This window comes from Strix aluco, chromosome 21 (assembly GCF_031877795.1).
Source record: "Strix aluco isolate bStrAlu1 chromosome 21, bStrAlu1.hap1, whole genome shotgun sequence".
Lineage (NCBI taxonomy): Eukaryota > Metazoa > Chordata > Aves > Strigiformes > Strigidae > Strix > Strix aluco.
This window is the reverse complement of record NC_133951.1, coordinates 6,095,251-6,120,700: the sequence shown is the minus strand read 5'-3', so window position 1 is coordinate 6,120,700 and position 25,450 is coordinate 6,095,251. Positions and strand designations below refer to the sequence as shown.

Below are 25,450 nucleotides of genomic sequence, written 5' to 3'. Positions count from 1 at the left end.
CAGAGAGCATAGATTAAACACTACTGAATATAGAAAGTTGGGACATGCGTTCCCAAATCTTTTTCCTGCTCCTCCTTGTCTTTTCTTTCCCATCTGTGGTGGTTTTCAGCCATGTCTTATGGTTTGTGTCTCAGGATGGGGCTGCATCACTCCAGGATGTCCGAGTGTACTGCCATGGGTGTGTGGGGAGCGCAGGAGGTGGGTGCCAGGGCAGGATACAGAGCAAGGTGTAGGAACGTGAGACCACATGCAGGAGCAGGAGGAGACGGAGAGTGGTGGGGACCTCTGAGCTTTGCTGTGCCATCTCCGTGATGGCGTTGAAGCTGAGAGCTGGTGAGGACTTCAGTGGCAGCGGGTGGCATGGCCCTGCTGCTCCTGTCCCGTCCCTGCCCAGCCCATGGCACCCCGAGTCCCTGCCCAGGACACCCCCCTTCTTCACCCTTCCCAGTAGAGCTGCTACCAGCGGAGTTTTGAAGGAGGTCACCTTTGTCACAGATGACCAGGAAACCCAGCAAGGAGGAGATTAGCAGAGCAGAGGCTGCAACTGGTCAGGCGGGAGTCAACAGGAAAACCCTTTACATCTCTAGTGCTGCTAGGGTTTTGCCCTAAATATTTTCTGAATTAGAACATGTGTTAAAATCAGCAGGCTTTGAAGTGACCTTTAAATAGGAGACTGACTCAGGGTGGCTTTGAATGAGATCAGAAACTGGAGGTACTTTTCAAGTTGCTAGAACTGGTGCTATGGCTCCCTGAAATATCCCCTCTTGGTGATGCTGAGGGCTGACACATCCATTTTGCAACTAAGAGGAACTGTGAATCGCTTTCTTGTGCAGATCCTGTGGGGCAGGTGGGCAGAGCCCTGGGATGACGTGTTGAGCAGCAGGGAGCAAGGCAGGGGATTGGAAGAAAGGTCTGTTCCGGTTCTGTGACTGATGGAGCTACCGAGGATGTGCATCTTGTTTGGTTCAGCCGTGACTGTTACCACCAAATCTACTTTATAAGTGCAAAGAGAGCTTTTGTCTAGGTATGGCATGCTACCTGGCCTGTCTGTAGGGTATGTAGCACACTGATACACATAATTTTACATGTGCCCTATGCAGCGTAAAGGCAGAATAGAGCCTGAATTACAGAGAGTTGTTGGGGAGTAAAATTCTTACGTGAAAGGGTGCAGTCTGGAGAAGCTCTGAGTGTTTTACTGACAGCTGATGCCCCAGCCCAGGGCAGTGTACGCTCCTGCTTGCGCCTGCTCAGTCAGCGAGGCTGTGTGCGATTGCCGTGCTCTGCAGGCTGGGCAAGAGTGGAGGCTATGGAGAGCTGTCCATTGAGACCATAGTTCTCATTAGTGCAGATGTGTATGTCTGATAGATCAGATTAACAAATGCTAACTTTGTTTTCCCTGCAGCAGACATTGCAGAGGCTGGAGGACACAAGCCATGATTAGGGTGAGCTCTTAAACTTCTGATCCATTGTTTTTCAATTGCTATTTCCAACCGACTGAAAAGCATCCCACCTTTTACCTCATCTGTTCTGTGTCCGAGTGGGATTTAGGTCACAAACAAAATTAGATTACTCAATTATATATGTGTAAGCTCTACAGAGCTACTTGCAGCTGGTGGCTTTTGCTGAAGAAGGTTGAAATAACACTGACATGGGAACGATGCGGTGAGATGTGACTGTATAACTCTGCACGGCAGGTTTGTCTGGCAGCTGTCTGTGTTGTGCTGGCCTTCGCTAGCATCTGTTAAACCAAGTCCTTTGGTTGGCTGTAGGTGAGTGGTTTTGGTTTTCTGGAAAGTGTTATACTCTTCTGGTGCAACAGTGCCTTGATCTTGACCTCAGACCTACAGAATTTAGATCTACCTGCTAAGAAATGAGCACATACAAAGAATTTTGTTTGGCATCTGATTCACAGTATCTTGCTGCTCAGGTATCATGTCTGCTGGCTGGGAAGCCTCTTGACTGTCAGAGGTGCCACCTTCTAGAACTTGAACACCAGAGCATTGCGGTCTCATGGAAAGGTGACAGAATGAAATGACCTCTTTTAATGCTCACAAACCCAGCTTCTGAATTGACTGGTGGCCTGTTGGACTCTGTAGCCTCCCTGTAGCATGTGGGTGTCTTCATGGATTCATTGTGACTTAAGCTTCTAGAGGTGCCCCGTGTGACCACCTTCTCCTTGCGACACCTGACAGAGTCACACACTTTCCATGTAGACACCCCAAGAGTGTGTTGGCAGGTGTTTGTTTAACAGACCTTTGGGGTTGGATTCCCCAGAAGCAGAGGGAGGTCCAGTTGCATGTCAGACTCTGCTGCTTCCTTTTTTTCCTCTATAGATCAGGGACTGTCATTATTCCTGGAAAGGATTTTTCTGGCTGTCCCAAAGTCTCTCTGAAGTGTCTACTTCTCTTTTGATCTCCTCTTACACTTTTCCAAACCTTTCTGGCATGTGGTCTCAGTCTCTCTAGCTGCATAGCCTACAGCTGGCTGAGTTTATCAGGAAATAACCTGTGAGAGTTACTACCATTTGTCTAAAAAATATTAAAAACCAAAGTGAAATATCCCAAATTGGCATGTTCACAATTACTTGTGTGAATTTTCCTGTAAATATTTCTCTGTCTGTTCCCCATTTCTATCACAGTCATTTCACATCTTTATTGTTACTGATTTCTGATACCTTTCTGCTGCATGATACTTTCCCATTGCAGGGTGTGATGCCTAGAAGCCTTAGAAATAGGTTTCAGTATGAAAGGTACCAGTTAAGAAATTGATTTTTTTTCTGTGACTGTTCTGCAACATTTCCTGAAAGTTGCAGTACCTGAATGTAATCACTGGAAAATTTGCTTGTATTTTCAGTAAGCACAAGTAAAATGGATACGTCTAAGGACTCAGCAAATACATTTAAATGGATGGAAGGCAGGCTTTCACTTTTAATACAAACATCACCGTTGTTTAAGTGCTAGATTGATGTTTCTGATGCATTTTTTTTAGGAGCTTTCTTGGCAAATTGATGAGTTTTGTCTTGTATTTAATCTTCCCAGTGATCTCTGTGGCCTAGATGTCAAAAGAGGTGATAATGGTTTGTAAAACACCATGCTCAGTATCTTGGACTTCCAAGTAGACCTTCTCTTCAGAGAAAGGTGCTACCAGCATTAGTGTGAGATTTTGGCTGAACATGCTGCATTAAGGTCTTTTTTTTTTTTTTTTTTTTTTTTCCTTCTAAGTTTTGGTATTTCTCTAAGGTGCTAATCCTGCTCTGCGGAGGAGCTTTTTGGTATCTGCTGCTTCCAAAATAAATTTCTCTAGCAACTTCCATGTCCCTTGGACCATCAGTGCCCTAGTAGGGCTGTTCTTTCTGCAAGAGTTTTGATACCTCAGCACTCTGCTTCTGAATTTAGACCTTCCATGTCTGGAACCAAAATTTGCAGCTCATATATCTCCATTAAGCTAATGCATAGTGATTTTTCATAGGTGCTGAGCACCTAGCTTGTGGCCACACTGTTGGGACCTGGGCTTCTCAGAACTCCTGTGAACCTAATCACCATTTGACCATTTAGACCTAATTACCATTTAGACCTTTGGGTGTCTAAATCAAATACAACCCGACGTTATATCCTAATCTGGCTCCCATGGGTTCTGAGTGCTTCACACATGCTGAGTGATTGAGCTCTGCAAACCTAAATGGTTGCACAGAACTTTGGGTTCCACATTTTACAGATGGGAAGCTGGGGCATGCTGTGATTTGGAAGAGGTAAAGATTAGGCCAGAAGCTTGCGGTGGGGTAGAGAGTTCAACAGGGATCTCCTGATAGTCTGTGGTCCTCAAGTTAGCTCTGTTACCCATCCCATTGCCGGTGCAGTTAGGACCTGTAGTCCTGGCTCTTTTGTGCATACAGCCGTGGTCAGAGCTGCTCATCTGGGAGCAGCATTTTGACCTTGTCATGACCCTCTTGGTGTGCTGTGCGGTGTATAACGGGTCCCCTTCCTGGTGCGCGAGGGAGGCTCGTCCCTTCCACGGTGGGGAGGAGTGACCAGGGGTAAGAGGCTGTAAGAAGATGGCAGTAGTGGCAGTTACCTTTCAAAGCACCAAGATCTGGCCCATCCTGCCCAGACAGGGACAACAGCCGGGGTGGTGGGAGCAGAGGATGAGCCTGTGATGGCAGCAGCGATTATCCAGAGGCTTCTGCACCTGCCCAACACTGCCTGGGGCACCCCCACTGCCTCTGCGAGCCCCTGGGGGGATGGTCACTCACAGGAACTGGCCGTTGGCACACAGCTGTCTGAGACACACCGAAGCATGAACGTGCAACATGTCCTAATCCAAGGCATGATGTCTGATGCTCATTCTGCTTCCTCGGGCCTGTTTTCACTGGCATGCCGGGCGAGGGAAGGTGGAATGGGGTAGAGGCAGAGCTGCAATCCTGTGTGGCCTGTGAAGGTGTTTTCAGTGATACTGTCCGCAGTCTTCCTCCTCCAGGGGCACCGAGATGGTGTCTGAGGAGATTCTCTGAAGAGCAGCAGTTTTGAGTCGACTAGTCGACTGAATGGCGTGTGGAGGGAGGTGAAGCATTTGCTGGTTCAATGGAAATTGGAAAATTATCAGGTAGAGCAGTGAGGTGGAAATACTCATTTTCAAACTGAACCCAGCTTCATTTGCTGTTGAGTCTGCATCAGCGTGGCTGTGGTTGGAACATGGAGAGTCTGTACAGAAGAGCAGAGCTTGGCAGTGTCTTCCTTGGATAGGAGTATCCTATAGACTGACTTCCTAGTGCCTGGCTTTTAGTGACGTGTGCTGCCTAACCTTTATCTAGTGACACGGCTCCATGGTCAACTGTGGCTGGCCAGATCCTTCCCTGAGACACGTACGTGCAGAGGCATCATCCTTGACTCCATCCGCACTCATGGCAGAAGCCAGGGGCCTGCAGCCTGCTCAGGACCAAGCTCCTGCTTTGGAGGTACCTATCATGCTCCAGAGCCTGGAGAAGGGTCAGGAGGTGACTGTGTTCCTTGCTTAGGCAGCTTGGCTTAAAAAGCCCAGGTTTATAAACCTGAGTATGAGGTCAGCACTTCAGTAATAATTTGCATGGCCTAATGAGGAAGTCAGTTTGAGAAACGTCTGTAATCCTGACCATTGGAGAGTTGAAAATTTCCCCCAGTCTCCTGGCTGTCTTTGAGATGGGGGATGGTACTGCTTCTGTTTGAAAGCAGTTCAGGGCTTCAGGCTATGGAGGGTTCAGTGTGGTTTAAGAATTTCAGTTTTATTTAATTCTGCTGCTTGTGTCCCAATGCTTCGTCGGCGCTGGGTCTGGCAGGAGCAGAGCTGTCGCATTAGTGTTCAGTAGACCCCAGGGATTCCTGAGTTACAGCCCTCTTCACACATCAGGAGGGACACAGCTGGTCCTGGCGTAGCTGCATAATTCACATGAAGATGTAACTACTGCAGTGCTTATTTAAGAGAAGTGAAAGTAGGTCAAGTAGATTCAGAGTTGATATTGGCTCTTCTGTTCCCTTCATACCGTTGTGATAACAGAAGCACGATTTTCTCTCCTTTTTTCCTTTCCTTTATTTCTAGGTGTTGCATCCCCTAGCAGGGACAGCAGTGTGCGTGCTTATATGCAAGCTGGCTGTAAATCTTAATGTGTGTGTATTTTAAAAGGATTCAGGACACCAAAATACCCTAAGCTTCTCTGGAGGGTTAGAGAGAAAGTGGGAGACCACAGCTCCATTCCTGTTGGACTTTTCAGTAACATTTGAATCTGTCAGTGTATTTTTCAGAGTATTTTAAGACCCATGTACCTATGTTTTACCATTTTATCTTGTAAATTCTGTAAGCTGTTCTAAAACACATATTGCATACTTTATAGAGAAGGTGTGATGCGTTGCCATCTGAGCCTTCAGACAGTCTGATTGTCTACATTCAACAGTAAGTAACTTTTTATGATTAAGAAGTACAGGTGAGATCTGGAATTCCATTTGGGAACAAGGAGTTGCCAAAATTTCTCACTTCCTCCCTCCAGCAATGAGCAGTCTTTGGGACCTGAGGTTTTTCATCAAAAATATCCCGTGGCACATGTGTGTTATGTGTCCCAAGGTGCCCCAGGGATCTGTTGAGCTGTGCACATCGCTGCTGTCCTGCCAAAGAGGGGAGATTGAGCATCCCTGTATCTTAACTCAGCAGTTGGTAAGGCATACTCTGAAAACATATGAGACAGTACTGATTTCAGTTAAAATTTATTCAGGGAGCAGGAGATGCTGTTGCTCATGTTTATGTAACATCTGAGAGCATGGAGTGCCTGCTTGCCCTTCCTCCTTTAGCTTCTTTTCTTCTAGACCCATGAATCTGGCTTTCTGAGCTGGAGACCGATCCAAGGTGAAAGGGGAAATAGCTGTCCCGTCCTGTATGTCTTAGGGACCGGTGTCCTGGAACATGCATGAAGTCCTGAGGCTGAAGAGAGCCTGTATCCCCATGTTCACTCCTCTTTGGGCAAATACAGCATCTTTTAGCTTAATATGCAAAACCTGTTGGTGCCTGGAGAGGAAAATGGGATGAAGCAGATTATTATATGTAATGTCTCTGAATGTATATGTATATATGGGTGCACACACACGTTTGTTCTTTACCCATTTCTTGGATAAATACATTGTTCAGTAGTTTTTTACAAGTAACAAAGTAGGACACTGCTTATGCTTTGGTCTGAGCTTCATGCCTGTGTGTAAGAGTGGTCTCTACTGTATTGTACAGTTGGTGTATCTGGTTTCTGACCCTAAATGGCTGTTGGTCTGTTGGTCTCCAACTAATCTGAGCTGGTCAGGCACAGACTTTTTTTTTCTGGTTGTGTGACATACAGAAATGTCAGAAAGGATTTTATATATGGACTGCCACTATTCATACCTGTGATTTAAGTTTGACTCGTACCCTACGTTTCCAGATGGGAACCTTGCAAACCACATTCCTGCAGGAAACCCCAATAAACAACTGCTGTTGCTAGCTGTAGGAATAAACTTTGCTCACTGCTATGTTGTGTACTCCAAATCACACAGTGTTTCATCAAAGCATGAGTATCTTCCTTTATCTCTTCAGACATTAATCACCACCTCGTAGTAAAATATCTTGCATTTTACTCTGGCTATGGAGAAGTGAGCCAACTGTTCTGCTTTATCATCCGTTTTGTCTTCTGTACATGTCAAGAAATGGAGAATAAAGAGGAGAGTCTGCAGATTCAGACTTCTTCGATCCCACACATCATCATCAACAGCTCCTGTTTTCATCCTTTGCATAAATAAGTGACTTTCAGCATGTACCGTGGAGGACAGCTGGACTGAATGAGCAGGGTGCACCCAGGAAAAACAGCTGCTGTACAAAGAGCTCATGGAAAGGACATTGTGGTGGATTGGATGGACGTGATGGAGGTGGGGGTTGGCCTGCAGAGCTGAGTTGGTTTTGCCATTCTGCTCGTTTGAGGAACTGACTTCTGGAAAGGACTGGGTTTGTGGCACATTATATCAGTGAAAACTGCAGACATCATGTTTGAGATTCAGGTGGATGTTCTTGCCTCCCATCATGAAGGTCCCTCCATTTTGTGAAACGTCAGAAAAGAGAGAGCAAATGGCCAAGCCAGTCTACAGCGGATTATGGCGACTCTAAACGGTCTTCTCTTTGAGCCTGTTTTAATTCCCTCCTTTGTAAAATATGCTTGGGAGTAAATCTGGATGAGCAATTTGTCCTTCATGTCCAATGTAACTGATGCCTTTGCAGAGACAAGTGTGGGTCAGTTGAAAGTGATTGTTTCAAATATCTCTTGCTGCTGCAGTGTGAAGGCAGTTGTCATCTTTGAGGAGTGTGGGGGCTTCTCTGTAATCCAGCTGGGTTTGTTTTGTCTTTCTGATGTTCTAGGTGGGTACTTCATACCAGTGAAAGATGGGAAAAGGTGATTTTATGGCACTGTTAGCCTAGTTCCTTACAGCATCCTTAATTTTCTGTAAGCATCTTTACACAGCTTACAAAAAATCACCTCTTGGCTCCCAAGAGTCAGTGGAGAAAACTCTGCCCCATGCAGCCATCTCAGAGGAGACCAACGTTTAAAATCTCACCATACTACTAGACTGTGAAGCATGGGGACCTTCAACAGGCAGCTGCTTTCGCTGTCCTGTAGGAGTCTTACGTCTTAGAGAAGGAGAACTTTAAAAATACGAGTTACATTTGGTCTGGTTAGTCTTGTTGTGAGCTCTCTTTTGGTCACCACATTTACGATAGCTTCATCTCTCTGAAAAAGCAATCTCTCTCTTGCAGTTAAGCGATTTCTTTGTCTCCCATCTGTCCTTGTCTGCCACAAAGAAAAATACTGCCAGGTACATTTTTGGCACAGAATTGCAGGTTATTTCAGTCTGTGATGCAGCCCAAAGGTTTTTTTTGTTAATCCCAAATAGAAAATAAATCCCAAAGGAGAAGTTGGAGAGCTTTTAGCTTTCCTGGACTAGGTTTGGAATTTTATGACATACAGAAGCTTAAATTAGAAAAATCGCCTGTTAGAGCTGTTGAAACAAAAACGTTTCATGTAGTTGAAATAACAGTGCTCATTATCTACCTCTCCCAAGTGTTCCCAGCAAGGAGCTGAGCAAAGCCATGTTTTCATTGCTGACTGTTTGTAGGTAGCTCCACTGGTCATTTGTACCAGTACTTGAGTGCTTGTTTTCCATGTGCCCTCCACAAAGTGCTTAGCAGGAGCCCGTCTTGCCTGACCTACTCAAATCGTTCTGAGATAACGAGTCTTCGTATCGGGAAAGGAGATTTCCAAAACTGGACAGCTTGAGGGGCTCGGGGATCCAGAACCTGATTTTTGTTCTTAGAGAAGTCTTGTGATACAGAGCGGTATCACCTTTGTTTATCTGTCAGTTGTGTGGCTCTGGAGGTAAGAAGACAGGACACAGTTGTTCAAATCATGCAAACTTATTCATTAAGAGAGGGGATGAGATGAATGACAAGCTTATCTGGGAGAGACCACCAGTCCTAGATCGGTGGATTCAGGATGAAAGCCAGATTTTTTTTTTTAAAATTTTTTTAGTAAGTTCTGCCTCATAGACCACAAGAAAAACAGAGCAGTGATGGTCAGTGTGCCTTGAGGAAACAGCATGTCACTAATGTATAGGTATTTGGTTAGTAAGTTGAATGCAATTATTCATGTTTCTAATAATAATAATACAGTTGGAAATAATAATTGCCACTGCTGTAAGAAAACAAATTGCTTACAATTTAATATGTTAAAATACAGTTCAAATTATCAGGTGCTGCGTTGCTCCCAATCAGGGGAGGTTGCTTAGGTGAAATTTGGAAGAAAAATACATAGCTCACTAATTTCTTATGCTAAGCACTCCATGGGTGGTGTGACTAGCTGAGTATTGTTATACCTTATTGTGCCATGTGATAACAGCACCATGTTTTCCTGTCATTTTCACAACTTTTCCTGGCTGAAGTGATACACAAGCAACCCTTGGTAGTAATCACATTGTCCCGTTCAGTTTCAAAAGGAGAGAAGCGGACCTCATCCAGAAACTTTCCAGCAGGCTACAGTAAGCTTAACTATCTGTTAGCCATTGTCAAATATTTTCCATACTTGCAAAAATGGCATCTATTAAAGTAATGGAATTTGTCTCAGAAATAGTGTCATTCCATTGAGCGATTTTTGTGTAATGGTAATTATATTGCATCTCAGTATCATTTTGCAAACTATTTAAAGTATATATTCGGGTTCTTTTGTTGATTCGTATGGATGTGCTCATGTCTCTGTTTCCTGTTCTTGGGTGGCTGACCGTGGCTCAGGTGACATAATGTTTCAGGAAAAAAGTCAGCGTTCTTAGAGGGGTTATTTAAATTAATTAACTCAGGTTTTTCTGCTATTACGCTGAAGTGCTTGAATCCAGGGTGAGTTCTGAATGCCCAGCTGTAGTGGGTTCAGTGAATGTGCTGCAGTCTGGCTCATGTCCAAATCAAAATGAGTTTGAGATGAATGTGCTCAGTTAAATTTGGTACAGGCCTCACCATGATGAATTGAGAGGTTTCCTCAGTGTCAAGGGCAGAGTTAATCAATTAGTAGTTTACCAGGGGAGCTTAATACAAAATATTGACATTCTAAAAGCCTCAGCCAAACCCCACTGAAGTCAGGAAGACTCTTTGCAGCCGAGTCTTGAGGGCTGTGGAAGTGGCTGTGCAATCGTCCACACTTTGTTAATGTCTTTATTCTACAGTTTTGGAGGAGCATAGATAGCCAGAGCAATGCTAGGGAGAATTTCTGCCACTTGGTCATGATGAAAGGGAGCAAGTGTGCTTTTGCTTTTAGTCTGAGTAGGTAAGAGATGCAAAAGTAAATAATTTCCTTCCTTTGACACATTTTCTGTATTTCTTCTTCACGTCTAGGAATCTGTTATTAAATATAACTAAGCCTCAGGACAGCTTACATGGGTCAGAGCAAAACTAATTTAGTTCTGCCTGTCTTGCAAGGACACCATTGCTCATCAGCTTATTGGAAGCAGAAATTTCTTCTCACAAGAATCTGAAAGATTTGTGAAAGCGCCAATGTTTTCAACCCTCAAGGAAAAAAATGGGACATTTGTTTTGGAGACTTTTTCCAGTGAAATTTAAACTAGGGTTACTATTTTATTAGTCTTAGCCTGCAGGGTCTGAAAACTGTTTTCTAGGTAACACAGACATTGAGATAGAAGCATTACAACCTCTCTAGGCTGTTTGAAAGACTTGGTAGGAATGCGTTAGCCAAAGTCAGAAGCTGTGTTTTTACTCTGGAGTTTACAACACTGCACAGCGTTACTAAAACCCTGCAGTTTGCATGGAAGTTTTTTTGTTAGGATTTATGTTTTAGCATTCCTGTGGCTGATTGACCACAAATCCGTTTCTAAAATCCCATTGTGTTCAGCAGCTTTTTTACTGAATTTATAGAGAAGTAGAATATATTCTCGTTAACCATGATGTAAATAGGAGCTTTAATGAGAGACTTCCTGAAAGAATCCACAGCACTAGGCAGGCTTGTGAAGCACAGCTTGGATCTTTTTGACTCTGCAGACTTGTTTTATTCACATCAACTGTAATGTTGAATACCTCAACTCTGTGCTTCTGTGAGTCCTGCAGAACTCTTAATGAAGTAAAACAAAGAGGAGATAGGTAGCTACCTACAGCATCTTTCTGGCCTTGCTTCGTGTCTGATAACTTCCAGTTTTGCTTAAAAAAATCCACCAAATTTTCTCTGCTTCTCCCCATGGTCCTTCTTTTTCATGCCAAGGAAATGCTTGTTTTAAAAAGTTTTGGCATCCCTGCAGTTCGGTGCTAACAGCAGGGCTTGGGGAACTAACACAGCCTGTCCAAGAGCTTCCCAATGTCTCTGTGGTTCTCCCCAGGAGGTTTTGTGGGCCTCTAGCTGTGGTAGACCTTCTCGCCCAGGTCTAGCTCGCAAGCTTGCAGTGAGCAGCCTCCTGTCCCAAATGTGTGTGACCCTGTCCTTGGCCCGGCTGCAGTGCCTGGCGCCAGCCCTCCGCCTGCCTCCTGCCAAGCTGGACCCACAAACGTTTTCATTTCTGACAAAGGGCAACTGTTTGGAGGAGTTGTTGTCCTGCTTGGTGTTCCTAATCCCTGGAATAACTGCTGTGACAAGCATAGTAACCATCTGCAGTAAGACCGATATATTGGTGCCTTTCAAGCACAGTAATTGCAATGATCTCCTGAGCCTATAACTTTTTTTTTTTCTTTTAAAACTTTTCAAAAGCAAGATGGGGGATTGGAAGCTCAACACCTGGACAAGTCGTCAGGAGTTACAGTCCCAAAGGTGCATTTGAAAACACTACTTCTAACTATTCAAGGAGTACCTAGCCCTCTTTAGCTTTTTTAATTTTTTAAATTATACGTTAAGCCCCACAAGTCCATCTCACACATCCTGATCATTTTGAGCATATACATGTCTAATTTTGTTCAACATTCCCAGCCTTAGAGAGGTTTGGATTGCACAGTTTAAAAACAAAATGGTAAGAGGAGGCACGTGTCTGATCACATCTGTGCAAACTTGAACGAGCACTAAACACAGGGACTGGAATCGGATCAGTTGTAGAAGCAGGGACTAGGCATTAGTTAGTTTTCACCTTCACTAGGCACTGTTCTGTGTGGTTATGCTTCTGTTTTCTGAAGTAAACTGTTGTAGTAGCCAGTGCGCTAGGGTGTAGTGCAGGGTTTAGGCAGGCTTTTTTGTATTTTAGGGGCGTGTCTGCCCTGTGCATTTATCTCCTGAGGTATCTGCAGCAGTGCAAATCTAGTAATAGATGTACTGCGTGGATGATTTATTTGTTCATATTGCCTCACTCAGTTTTACATCAGAAAAATCTCATTTTATATTAATGAAGAGAGTCTGTGTTCTAGATTTGCATTTTTTAACTGCTTTCTTGGCATGGGAATCCCTTGGGATTTTGATTTGCACGGAAAAATTGTTGCTATAAAGCATAGATTTAATGCTAAAAGTAATCATTGCATTCTAGTTACTGACTCTTTAAGATACACCATGCTGCTTAAAGGAAAACTGCATTGTTTACATGTGACAGATCAGCTACATGAACAAAATCTATATTAAAGTGTCTGTCTCTCTGTCAAACTTGTCATTTGGTTATTTGACCGTTTCCCTGGGTATTTGAAAAAAGATAAGTAGGAGCTGTGATTGCAATACAAGGCAGATGACATCATAAATACATAATGGAAATTAAGCCAAGCTCCAACACGTGAGGTTTTGTGGGTGGGTGGTGATGGTACATCTTGATCCAGACCCACGGAGCTCCGCTGCTCTGCACCAGAATACAGCTGCAGAGGGCACTTGGTGCAGACCCGTGGAGGGGTATTTCCTAGCTCACATCTTCGTGGCTGCTCGAACCACCCATCCTGCAGCTGTGGGAACAATGGCACAGATCTGCTTTCAGGCTACAGCTGGGGGGAAACAGGCTTCTTGTGTAACAAGGAAATAATGAATTCAAATCTGCTTTCTCTTCTGATCTAGGGTAAGAAGAGCAAAGTTTCCTGGGCAGAAAGACAGAGGGAAGAGTGTAGATGGGTTTAAGTGCTTTGTTTGAATAAACCATGTCAACATTTAGATTATTTAACTCTATGACAACTTCAATATGAAACGTTGTTTTGAAACAAGAGGTGGAAAGAGTTTGCTCAGAAAATCAAATCTCACATTTCAGCCTCCTGGTAACACCTCTCTGCCTTTTTTCCCCCCTGGATTTAGCTCTTAATGGTTGTGCTTCTTCCTGCCCACCAGCTGGCAAGAGGTGGGCAGGAAATGCCCGTTTGCTGGTGCCTCCTCAGCATGATGCTTCTCGCCCTACCTTCTTCCATCAGAAAAGAACTATTTTTATGGTACTGACAAAATAGGCTGGTCGAACAGTTAGATAGTAACTGATCCACGCAGCTTGTAACATAAGCTGTCTGCAAGACAGCTGGCAAGTCCGGAGGTCATGTTTCTTTTCTTTTCATTTTTTCTTTTCTTTTTTTCTCTGTTCTTTTTTTTGGTCATTTTACTGCCTTATTTTCACTCCTTGCTTTTTAGTAAGCAAATCCCATGGAGAACCCCACTCAATGCAGTGTTTTATTATGCACAGAAACTCCAGGATATGTAAATGGTGCTACTGAAGGGGTGCCACTTCTCCATGGCTGCTGTGTCCATCACATCTGTGCTGTGTTGTAGCACTGTCAGGTTTCCCAGATTATTCCTAAGGGCAGTGGAGGGATGCTGTAGGGAGAGGGAGATTGAAAATCTCAAAATAGGCAGATTAGAGAGCAGGAAGGATCAGGGCAGGCACAGCACAGAAGTGGTGAGAGGAGCTGTTCAGCAAGGGTTGGAACGGGTCAAGGGTTCAGGACATGCAGCTGCTCAAAGCCCAGGAAGTGTAAACCAAAGTGTCCCAGGAGAGGTGAAGTGCAGCAGATGAAGCCATTTGAACCATAGCTGCTCCAGTCAACTGACCTTTAGACCTGACCTCGCTGCCCTTGCAAAACCCAGGTTCCAAATAAAACCCAGTGGAGGTCATGGTTGGGTCCACCACCGCATCCAGCTGGGTGGTGTTTGCAACTGCTGGTTGATAAACGATTGCATTTATCAGCGTGGAATTGGCCATGATGTGTTTATTCCTCTGGCTGATAAACTCGATGAGCTTTACGCGTTTGGTTGAATACTTCATGTATGTTCTGCTTGTTGGTCTGGACCCTGGATGAGCAAGTGGTGGCTTGATCAAATGCTCAAGAGAAGCGATCGGAGTCTGAGGGATGAGTTTGACAGATTCTCCCTTGTACACAAGGTTGTCAGAAGTACCTGTGTACTTTAATATCTGTGTGAGATCCGTGTGCCCTGCAGAGGGAACTATTGCTACTTGAAAGTGGGAAACTCAAGCTTTTGGCTTACTTCATGACCCAAGAAGTATGAATTGGCTAATTAATTAATGAAAAACTGAAAATTTACATGGCATTTTAAGATTAAAAGTGTTGAAAATACTTACGCATTTCCTACTAATTCAGTGATAGTATTGCTACATTTGAAGGAGTAATTGGGGGCACCTTAAAACAACTGTTGAACTCTTCTGTCCTACAAATTTTGGGTATTGGTCCACTCCTTACCTGGACAAATCCTGGTGGCTTCAGTAGCAATGTTTGCCTGAGAACGTTAATTTATGTGTTTGGTAAAGACACACTTGAGCAGGCAGTTTTTATTGTCATATATCACAGACAACTTGTTTTTTATATATAAATTATTGGCTCTTTATTTGTTTTTGAAGAAATTAAATTATTACCTAAAATGTGGTTGTTTGGTTTTTTTCCCTAATTAATTGCAGTTTTCCATTAAGAGCAAACTGTTTCTAAAATCCCCTTGATTCCCACAGAAGAGCTTGCCTGTGTTGCATAGAAACCCAAATAGAAGGGAAACAGTTGCTGGGAGTGTGGTGGTGTAGAGCAGCGGAAGCTTTGGGGCGATGGGGCTGGGAGTGCTCTTCAGGCTCTTGGTTCTGCATGTTACCAGATCCTGCTTGAAGCCTGGTGTATTTTGTGCAAAGTAGAAAGAACTGTGTAAATGAGTGATTAGAATGACTCTACTATATGAGACACATTGAATTTTATGCCACAGCTGGAGAAACTTACCCTTAATTGAAGCTGTGGGCAAGTGTATGTCATTTTTGATTTAACATTTTCCCTCACCCCTGCCACCCCCTACCCCAATCAAAATCCTCTGTGGAATCAGATTGTTGCTGTAGCCTTTGTGAACCCCTCTCTTCTAATGTTTAATCAAGTGCTGAAAAGAGAAATTTACAGACTATTTAAAATGTGGAAAAATTGCTTCCCAATATTTTTGACAGAGAGAGACTGAGAACACACAGCATTGAATCATCAGGAAAATTGAAGATTTCCCCTGAACAACATTGGGATTTTACAGCAGAGGACTTGAAAGACCTTGGAGAAATTGGACGAGGCGCTTATGGTTCTGTCAACAAAATGGTCCACAAACCCAGTGGGCAAATTATGGCAGTTAAAGTAGGTGATGCCCATACTTACATTTGTACTTCAGTCCATTAGGGATGAAATGTGATGGAGAATTAATGTTCTTCCATCTAGTACCCATCTACTGCTCTTTCCTATTTATTTCCAGTGTAAAGGCTGCTATTGCTGAAAATATGTTGTATAATGGGCATATTGTCAAGTGATTTGTGAAGCTCTTATAATTGCTTGTGCCCTTTTGAAAATGCCTGTCAGGAACCTATGTTTTGAGGGGATCACATGTCTCTGGAGACTGATAATGGGGCATGGGCCTTTCACCTCTGGGTCACTGGTTCAGATACAGCCTAGCTTGGTGGTAGGCACAAGTTGACACCTAACAGCTTCTCGGTGTCTTTTGTGAAATAAGGTAGTGAGTTGAAATTTGTTTTTTCTGTAAGCATGTGCCATGGTGTAGCTTCACCAGGAGGAGCTGGAGTGGAGTGGACATCCTCCAGGGAGTGTTTTGTTCTTGATGATGTATGATGGAGTCTTTGCTTTCTGCTTACCATGCCAGACCTGCTCTGGAAGTGGGAGGGGTAGCAGTTTTGTACACTGTCCATTTTCTACCTTATGCTACCCAAAAACTCACCTTAAAACCAGAAACAATATCCAATCTCATTTCCCAGCTGGGCCATATGGAGTAATCTTTGCTTGTCGCAGCAGTGCTGCTCACTGGGCATCTTTGAGGAGCTGCTTGTCCATTAAGCTGGGGGAGGTGGGCAGCAGCCATTCTCTCTCTCTTGTCCTCTTTGCTTGCCGCTGGCTGGTAGGTAATGACATCAGGCTTTTAACTCTGTTGATGTAAGTGCTCCCATGGCTCCCATGAAAGAGTAGAAGTGAGCTATGTAGGAGTGTGTGTTGCTCTCTTTTTCAACTGTCTCTGTCTTCTTTGGAATACTCCCTGATCTGATCTGGAAACATTCACTCCTGCTGGTCTCATGTGCCAGGTAGACATGTCTCAGCCCCAGCTCTAGCTGCTGTGAACAGAATTCATACTTGTCTCTAGCGTGTCAGGTTGCTGGAGTAACCACCATCCTTTGATTTTCTCCAGTAAATATTGACTTCCTCACAGCATTGGGATCACTGGCCAGGTCTATAAGTGTTTTGGATCACCATGCAGTGGTGCTTCAACCTGGTTTTGAATCCCTAAAAGTCTCCAGTGGAGCTAGAGGCTGCCTGTAGCTAAAGGCTTATTTCTCTTAATTGCCTTTAGTGGAACTTGTAGGTGGAGTTTGCAGATGATGGGTTGAAAACTCATGTAGTGAAACGATGCCTGGACATCTCCAGCTTCTCAAACCCAGAGCGTGTGACCTGGGTAACTGTAGTTTTGCTACTATAATCATGACAGCCATGGGTAAGAGCAAGGCATACCTATAGCTGAGTGGCTTTGTTATCTGAAGCTCTGCAGTGGGTACAGCTGTGCTGAGAAGAGTTCTTTGTTGGATTAACTAGCGTCATTGAGAAGGAGACATGTCTTCTGGCACAGAAATTCTGTTGTCCCAGACTTCGTGTGCACACGGGGTGTTCAGCATCGTAGGATAATCTTGTCAGCATCAGGGGTCTAATGTGGATGCAGCTTCCATCTTGGAGGCAGGAGGCACCAGTGTCATGTTCTGGAAGCACACAGTTGGAGATGACATTGCACAGCATGTTGGGAGGGCTGGTTTTCCCAAGGGAAGAGAGGTGGTCTGAGCCTCGGGAGTGCTGGGCTTGGGGGCTCACTTTTCAACAAATAAATCTGGTAGGTTTGCAGTGTCTAAACTTCAAAATGCCAAAGTTGTGGGCTGGGATGGTGCCACTTTCTTTTCTCTGAACCCATTCCTTTTGGGTGGGCATGGCTAGGCCTGTAGGAGAAGGAAGGTTGGAAGGTCTGGGCAACTGCATAATTTCTAAAATGTTAGCCACAAGGAACTGTTCTGTTTGTCCCAGAGAGGATAAAACATGAAATTGAGAAAAGGAAGACCTGTGGGTGGAACAGTAAGCGAGGTTTCCAAGGCAGCAACATCTATTCCACAGCTTGGATGGTGCAGTTGTTTGAGATGAGGTTTCAGGACAGGGCTAAATTTGAACTAGTGGGTAGCTCATCCCAAGCTACTCAGCTCTATGTAAATCTGCCCTGTGGGCCATCCATACTTTGGGCTGTCCACCTCCTCTCTCTGTCTCCCTCAAGCCTGCGGTGTCCTGACAGCTTGCGGAGCTGTTGCTCTCTGAAGCCCGAGCTCCCCACCTGTGTTCAGGGAAACCAGCTGCTCTCCACAGTCTCTCCTTGCTCTACAGGCAGGAACTTGTTTTCTTCTCCTTCAGCGTAATGCCCTTCTGTAAGAGAAGGTTGAGAAGTTTTAGAAGGGGGATGGTGGTTTGAGAAGAAAATGTGTCAGTGTAGTTATTTGAGGTCTTTGCTACGATCTCAGTGACACCTGCTTGCAACTCTGTGGTGTGGCACCATGCTGTGTGCAGGGCGTCAGGAACACTGCTCTGCAACTAGCTGGCTGTGAAGCTGGTGTCTGTGGTTATTTGGTGGTGCTGCTTTCCCAAGGGCAACATCAGTGCAGCAGGCAAATAATCCTTAGAAGGACATTCAGCAGTAGGAAATAGTTTTATGGATGCTGCAAGCCAAAAGTTGTTGGCTGTTCTGTACCGAGTGAAACACAGAGATGGCTGCAGAAGCTGCTAATTAGATGCAGAGAAAATTTGTATGAGGGCCTCCCCCACCTGTTCTTCCATCCTCTTCACCACTGCTGCAAATTTCCAGCCCAGTCAGGCATCTTCCTGCCCCACTTCCAGAAGGGCAAGTCCTGTTTGCAGCTACCGTGACCAGGCTGCATCCCTTGTGGCTTGTCAGCCCCTTCTGCCGCAGACAGATTCAAATCCTCCGTGTTCTACAAGTGTGCAACGGGAGACGGGAGACGTTGCTCTTTCCCCTGTCTCTGTGGGTCTAATGGCAGCCCCTGCTGGGCCAGGCACCCTGGTGCCTTGGGCACTCATCCTGCTCATCTCTCTGTCGACGCAGACGCAGCTGCTGGAGCGTACCCTCAAATCCTGTCTCCAGCTCCTTCCTCTGGCTTTTTCTAGCCTGTCATGCCTTTGCACAAAGAACAGTCTTTGGTTTCTTGAAAGCGTGATTTAGCTTGGCTTTCCGCTTTCTCCCCGCTTGGTGCACGTGGCAGCACCGCAGAGCACGCTGCCTCCTGCTGCCTCCCCCAGCACAGCCTTTTCGCTACGCTTCCTCTCTGTATTTCTTACCACTGCAGGAAAATAATTCCTGAGTGCTGAAATATCACCAAAATAACTTGAGATCTGCAGGTGGAGGTGCCATTTTCTTTCATTTTTCCCTTTTGTGCGTTTTGGCCTCATCAGCCCGTGTAGGGATGCTGGCAGGGGCAGGGCTGCCAGGCCCCTGGATGAGTCAGAAGCTTTCATCTTCATTCCAGCCTCAGCCGCAAAGGAAGAAAATCAGCCTCGTTGTGTCACTGGCGTGAAACCACTGCAGCAGAGCTCCAGCTGGAGGAGCAGTGCTGGGGAGAGGCTGGGATGATGAGCTCTTGTCCCCAGTTCTGCTCCTCCCTCTCCTTCAGCCTTTGTGGTTCTGTACCTCTATGAATACCTATTTAAACAAAAAGATACTGTGTGCCTCTTCAGGAGCAGGCTGGAGCAGACTGCAGGAGCGGGGACCTCTTGTCCCTACAGAGATGCTTGTGAGGCTGCTGGCTGCAGCGCGTTGGTTTCAGAGGCAGACAGTGGCAGTCTTTGGCAAGATGCTTTTGCATCCCTTTCCCTTTCTGCCATAGAGAGCCTCTTCCTAGAGCCATCAGGAAGAGTGGGAGAGGGTAAAGGAAAGAAGAATCCTACTCAGAGGTTTTATATTCAAACCTTTCTCATTTTTGCCCCTGGAAAATGTTGTATTATATTTTCCAAATCTTAATAAAAGACAATACTTTTATTCATTAGGTCCCTTCCTCTCTGAGAGCCTCCTGGAGATGCAAAGTCCCTGTTTGCTCTGGCTCAGCTGGCACTGTGGTCTTCCTCTCACTGAAAAAAAACCCTATTAATTTTCTTGAGGATTTATTGACATATTAGGTCAAGAGTCTTGCAGGTGAGAAAGAGAGCAGCCTAATTTTGTCCAGTGCCAGCTCTCTCTGCAAATTCACAGTTGCAAGGTCAGTTTGTAGACTCCTCACTTCCATGGCAGGTTTCTCTTCTGGACTCCTCATTTTCCTTGAAGAAGTCCCTGCCCTGGCTGGCATTTGCCTGCGACACCAGCACAAGCTCTCTGTGGTGTTGCCTGGTCCGGCTTCCAATTCTACCCAGTGTCCTCTGACTTTGCTTCTGGTTTCTTGTTTTCTATTTAGTCTGTTTTTGCCCAGTCTGTGGCAGTTCATAAGTGACTTGTGAATAATCTCCCGGGCTTCTTTGCTCCGTGGGAAGCCCTGCTCCCTTCTTGGGATCTGCTCCAATGCCATCACTCCTGGTTTTATCCCAGAGGCTTCACAATATGTGCAATTCTCCAGCCCCATTTGTATTTCCTCTCCAGTGTCACCATGTGGTGGTGTCCCAGCTGCTCCAGGAGGTTGTGCATCTTGTTTCATGAGGCTACCACAAATTTGAGGAACGGGGACTGTCTTTGGCACATCAGAGGAACCGTAGAAAAGCCCCAGTTTATTTGGGTGGAATTGTTTTCTTAGGAAGCTCACCCAGCACCTGGGGGTTTTCTTTCTGTCCTGAGGTTTCTCTCTAGCACTGATGATGGTTCAAACAAAAACAGTGCTTTAAAAGATCTTTGGCATACTTGTTTTTTCCAAACTGGTATAAAAATACATAAAAGAAAAAAAGCCCAAACTGGAATGAAAGCTGGGGAGTGTTCTCCCTCTTGGAGCAGGACACTTTGCATTTTACTTAAATACTGTAGTGGTGTGTGTTTTGTTAGCCAGGCCTCTTGAAGGCTGGGAAAGTTTCTTGTTTGAAGAGTTCACAAGATTAAACAAACATTTAAAACAGCCAACCTTTAATCTGTTAGGTGGCACCTCTGTGGGCCAGGACCCAAGCATGGCAGCGGTGCCTGAGCCTGCTGTCAGGAGACCCCCCCCTTCCCGCTCCTCTCCCCTCTGGCCCACCTCGCCCTGGGGGCCAGGCAGGCCCTTTCTGCTGTGCAGCAGGAAGCGCCTCCGATATTTGGGGTTCAGTATTAGCAGCTTCTGACGATTTCTTTTCAGCCAGTTCACCTGGCTGAAAAATACACCATCAAGAGATGAGTACAGTGGTTTGTGCTTCGATTGACCTTCAGGCTTCATGGGGCCACAACAAGGAAACATCTCACACCTCTTTTTAGTTGAATTCTTTTTCTGTCAGAAATAGTTACAGCTAGGAGAGTAGGTCAGCTGGGGAGAGGGCGTTTTTGTCCACAATCCTTGTGTTCAGTTTTCCCCCACCCCAAAAGGCATAGTGATTTTCAGCTGTAATGCCAGAATTTTCTGTGTCTTCCAGTATCTGTTGTATAAGCCAGCCTAGCTGATTTAGTCCTGCTCTGCAGTATTGCCAGTTCCAGACAACGTCCTCAGATATTGTTGCTGGTTTCTTTTTTTTTCTTTAGTCTAGAAGTATTTTTGACCAGACTACAGGTGGTCTTCCACTTCTGCTCTAAACTTCTAAGAAAATCAGAAGCAATTTCGAGATCAGTTGGGTAACTGGAGAAGCTGGCCAAGGCGCTGTTTAGAGAGAGATAAAACTCAGCAGGATGTCAAGCCCGTGAGGTGTCCATCAAAGATCCCTGTTCTTCCTGGAGAAGCCAGCAAGCCGTGGAGCCGTTTCTTGTCCAGACCACAGTGCCTCTTTTACATCATTTTGCCTTGTAGTCAGTGCTTACTCTCATCTATAGCTTTAAAACAGATGTTCATGTCTTTGCCTTTCGCAGGTTTTCACTGATGGCAGTCTCACAGCTGAAATATGTTGCTAAGTATCAGGTATCCCTGAGAGGAGAAATTTAACATTTCTTTATACCTCCCTAATCTCTCCATCCTTACCTGGATGCCTGATAGCCCATACAAGCCCACCAAAATGACACATGAGTGTATTAAGCTCAGTCAAGGAGCAAATTTCTCTGTCCTTCTGATTTCCTATATGACTTCTGAAGAGAGGGCTTGGGGCTTTTTGCAAGCTGGCTTTATTGCAAATGGTCATTTCCATTCTTTGCACAATTAGATACCCTCTCCCAAGTTGACTCCTTATGGTTTATTGAAGAGAATTTTCTGTTTCACTCGTCTGTTTGGGTAGCTGGCTGAGAGCTGGGGAAACCAGTGCTCCAGCCCTGCTGGTAGTACACTGCGAAAGGAGCAAATGGGTGAGGGCTAAATGGAAACATGAGAGAGCGAGAACCTTGTTCTAGGAGGTGGGAAACGAGTTGTGATCAGTGGAAGACCTGACATACTTCTGTCAGCAGTAAATGTGTTGCAGGCAGGTAGACAAATATTCTCATCCTCGGCAGTGAGGATGAGACTTTTTCCTGCTGGTTTGGTGTTCCCTGGGAGCACCAGTGCTCTGGTGGCACTGCCAAGCACTGCTGTGCTCTGCTTTCTGCTGAGGACACGCATGAGCCCTGTTCGCAGGACGACACCGTGCTGTCTCACAACTCAAGGAGCTGGTTTTCAGTTTGGTGTGTACGGCTTTTTTCTTTTCTTTCCTTTCCTTTTCTTTTTTTAACTGGTTGCTTCCCACTGCACCTGAATCTTTTTATGTGCGTAATGGGGCTGGGTGATGTCTCTTCTGTTTTGGGTCCAGTTTCTGGGATCTGTGTGGTTTAGTTTGAGAGTGGTCCAATCCACAGCATAGCTTATCCTTTTGCTGTTGATGCTGCTGATGCTGCCCAGGGTATAGCTTTCAGAGCTCTTGTTCCTGATGCCAGAAGGCTTTGTCCTAACCTGTGTTTGTATTAAAAGGGCTGGAGAATTTTCTCCTGGAGGATTTGATGCAGTTTAAGTTTGAGGCCAACAAGGAACCATTAAAAAAGAGACTCTCTGTAAGCCTCTGCTACAAAACCCACTTTTTCCATATGTGGCTTGTTTGGCCACGTCAGTGACTACACACAGTAGAGTGACCAGGCTGAGAGGTGTAGGACCTGAAACTAAGTCAGGGCTGTCCATCCCTGTCTTAAATGGTGCCTTCAGGCTGTTGCCTCACCTTGTGTCTTCCTTCCTTGCCATCTCCCGTGTTCTTGGGTGAGTCTGTGGTAGCTGCTGCAGCGTCTCGCACTCTGCCTTGAGGTTAGGGAGCAGATCATCAGCATGGCTTGTGGGCTATTCGGGTAGGGGCTCCTGTTGACTTCAGTCACCTTTTGCTGTTTCTTCCTTGTTTTGCTGGTGAACACTCATTCCTTAGCTGGTGAATTTGGACCACAGGCCTGCAGCAGACTCCCTGGTGCGCTCCAGCTAAACAAAGCCATCTTTTCCAGCCTGGACTGACCCCAGCTCAGTGCTGTGCTGCATGCTGCTCCTGATAATCTCCTGATAATCTCTTGAATTTGCCAGTCTCCAGCACTCTTGTGTATGAGACTTTCCAGTCTTGCTTCAAGTCATTACTTCTCTCCCTGAAGCAGTGTTTGTTGGGGAGTTCCTGCTGGCTTCTCAAGGTGTCCTTTGGCTCCATGTCTCACTGGATGCTCTGCCCTATAGCTGATCCAGTGTCCATCCTCTGGGTCCTCTGCCTGCCCTTTCTTTTTCTCCCTGGGGAGATTGTGTTTGGGAAAACGAGGAATCTTTAAGTTTGGTGTTGTTCTGGGGTGCCATTAAAATTGCCTCCTCCATACAAAATATATTTCACATGCTTTCCAGAGATGGAGAAGTAACAGCACAGAAGGAGATGTCAGAGGTGGGAGGAGCTGTGTTCAGGGGAAGTTGTGGAGTTTGAGGAGCATGCCGTGGGAATGGCTGGGACAGGATTGTGTAGATGCAAGGGGAATGTAGAGGCGGGCTGGGGAGATTCCTGGATGACCAGGAAAGAGACCTTTTGGAGACAGATATGGAGTTGGCACAGAAGGGAGATGTGAATTACGATATGGAGAAAAGCTTCTTTTGGTTTTGCTCCACACCAAGGAGGTGAACTATTTAGAGAAGTGGGTAGCATCTCAGTGAGAGACTAAACTATTCCTTATAGGTCCCACCATGATGGCTTTGGCATCCATCGTCTTCTGTTGAGGTCAGAGCAGTGGCATTATCGTTTCACACAGTGCTGATGGTGTGCCACCTAGAAAGAGACATTCAGTCTGCTCAGCCCTTGATACCTCAGTAGGGGGTTGTAGAGCATTTTATGGTGTAGACACAAGACAAAGAAATAATCCTTATCAGGCTTTCTTCAGTGACACGTCTGAACTTCTGTGAAACAGACTTGAACCAGTGACCTAGAGGTGAAGCATTACTAGTCTGTTGAGCCATCTTCTTGTGACTACAAAATCCCACCCACTCAGTGGCATCACAGGGTGTGGATGTTACAGATTGTGGGTGTGCTGGGCAAGTTTCTTGCCAGATTTCCCAAGTACTCTAGAATTCACTGGGAGGGAAAAGGGCAATATGAACATGACAATTACTGGTCTAGGCCAAACCAGAGCTACTAGAACGTTAAGAACGAGTGGTGAAATACCAAAATATCAGGATACACCAAAGGTAAGGAAAATCATAGTGTCAATACTATCCTCGTTTTGTGTGGGTCATTACAAAAGAGGGTACATAATCCTGCACTGTTTCTCAAATGGTGCTGTATGAATGGCCAACCTTGAAAGTACCTTCATCTACTTAGCCTTGTGCTTGCTAATGTGTGTGGTCTTGATGCCACCAGCAGCTGCTCACAGGGCAGTAGTGTCGGTGGGAGTGGGTGCTGGTATCTTGCAGATTTTTCCCACAACCTTGAATAACCTTTCTTTCTTGGGTAGCCAAGTAGTTTTTCTCCTCAAGGAGGGTCCAGGCTACATCTGTGGCTTTGGACTTCTTGACAAATATTTTTTTTTTTTTTTTTAAATGATTTTTCAACATGAGTCACACCTTCAGGATCACAATTTCCTCACCTGTGATTCAGAGAACACATTAATTAGTGTAAGATGTTGAATATGTCTGTAAAATCACATGAAAAACTGCGGATGGTCTTCTCCATCCTTCATTTAACTAGTTTCATGTTTGAACATGTACAATTTTCTATTTTCAAACTTGCATTGTTCTTTTAAGGCCAAATAAGACTTTTCTTTATATATAGTGTATACATAAGATGTAGTGTGTGTATACATATATATATCTTTATATACACATAGTATATATATTTTTTATATATATATATATGAAGTATTTTTTATATAGTGTAAATGTTCACTAGGCCAGTACTAGGTAAAGAATTGTTAGTTTTATGAGATCAGCTCACAGGACTGTTGCCTACCATTAGCGTTACCAGAGCAATGTGTTCCCCCGCTTATGTGATAGTCCCTTTTCACTATGCCAGCCACGCTGAAGGCCTGGTGGAAGGGCCCTTTTTGTCTTCTGTGCTTGTCCTAGAAATTTTAAACATAATGTTCCTTGTTAAATTTCAACACAGCCTTCAAATCCCATCTGACATGGCTAAGAACTGTGTGAGAATTTGTTTTGAAATCAAAGTCTGAAATTGTTTTACTGTAGTTTTCAATGAAATCTCTGGTCTTTAATTTCATTCTGGTATTTCTTCTGAAAATGTTGATGCTCATGAGAAGACTGGGGATTTTATAGTCTGAATTAAATGTCTTTAGGGGTTTTCAGTTATATTTCTTATTTGAGAACACAGCTTAACTCTCTAGAGTGTGTTTGAACATGCCTTGGGGATTGCCTGCTCAGCCTTGGGTTTGGGGTCCTTGACATGTTTCTCCAGAAGCGGGTCTGAGGATACA

The 25,450-nt window shown here is 44.9% G+C and overlaps 1 protein-coding gene across 1 annotated transcript in view; it reads left to right on the top strand.

Annotated features, from left to right (window-relative positions):
- The window catches only part of MAP2K4 (mitogen-activated protein kinase kinase 4), a 102,303-nt gene that overhangs the window by 41,676 nt on the left and 35,177 nt on the right, over window positions 1-25,450 (top strand). The window contains exon 3 of the mRNA XM_074847713.1: window positions 15,384-15,558. Within this exon, the coding sequence (XP_074703814.1) occupies window positions 15,384-15,558 (175 nt within the window). The remainder of the gene's footprint in view (window positions 1-15,383; window positions 15,559-25,450) is intronic.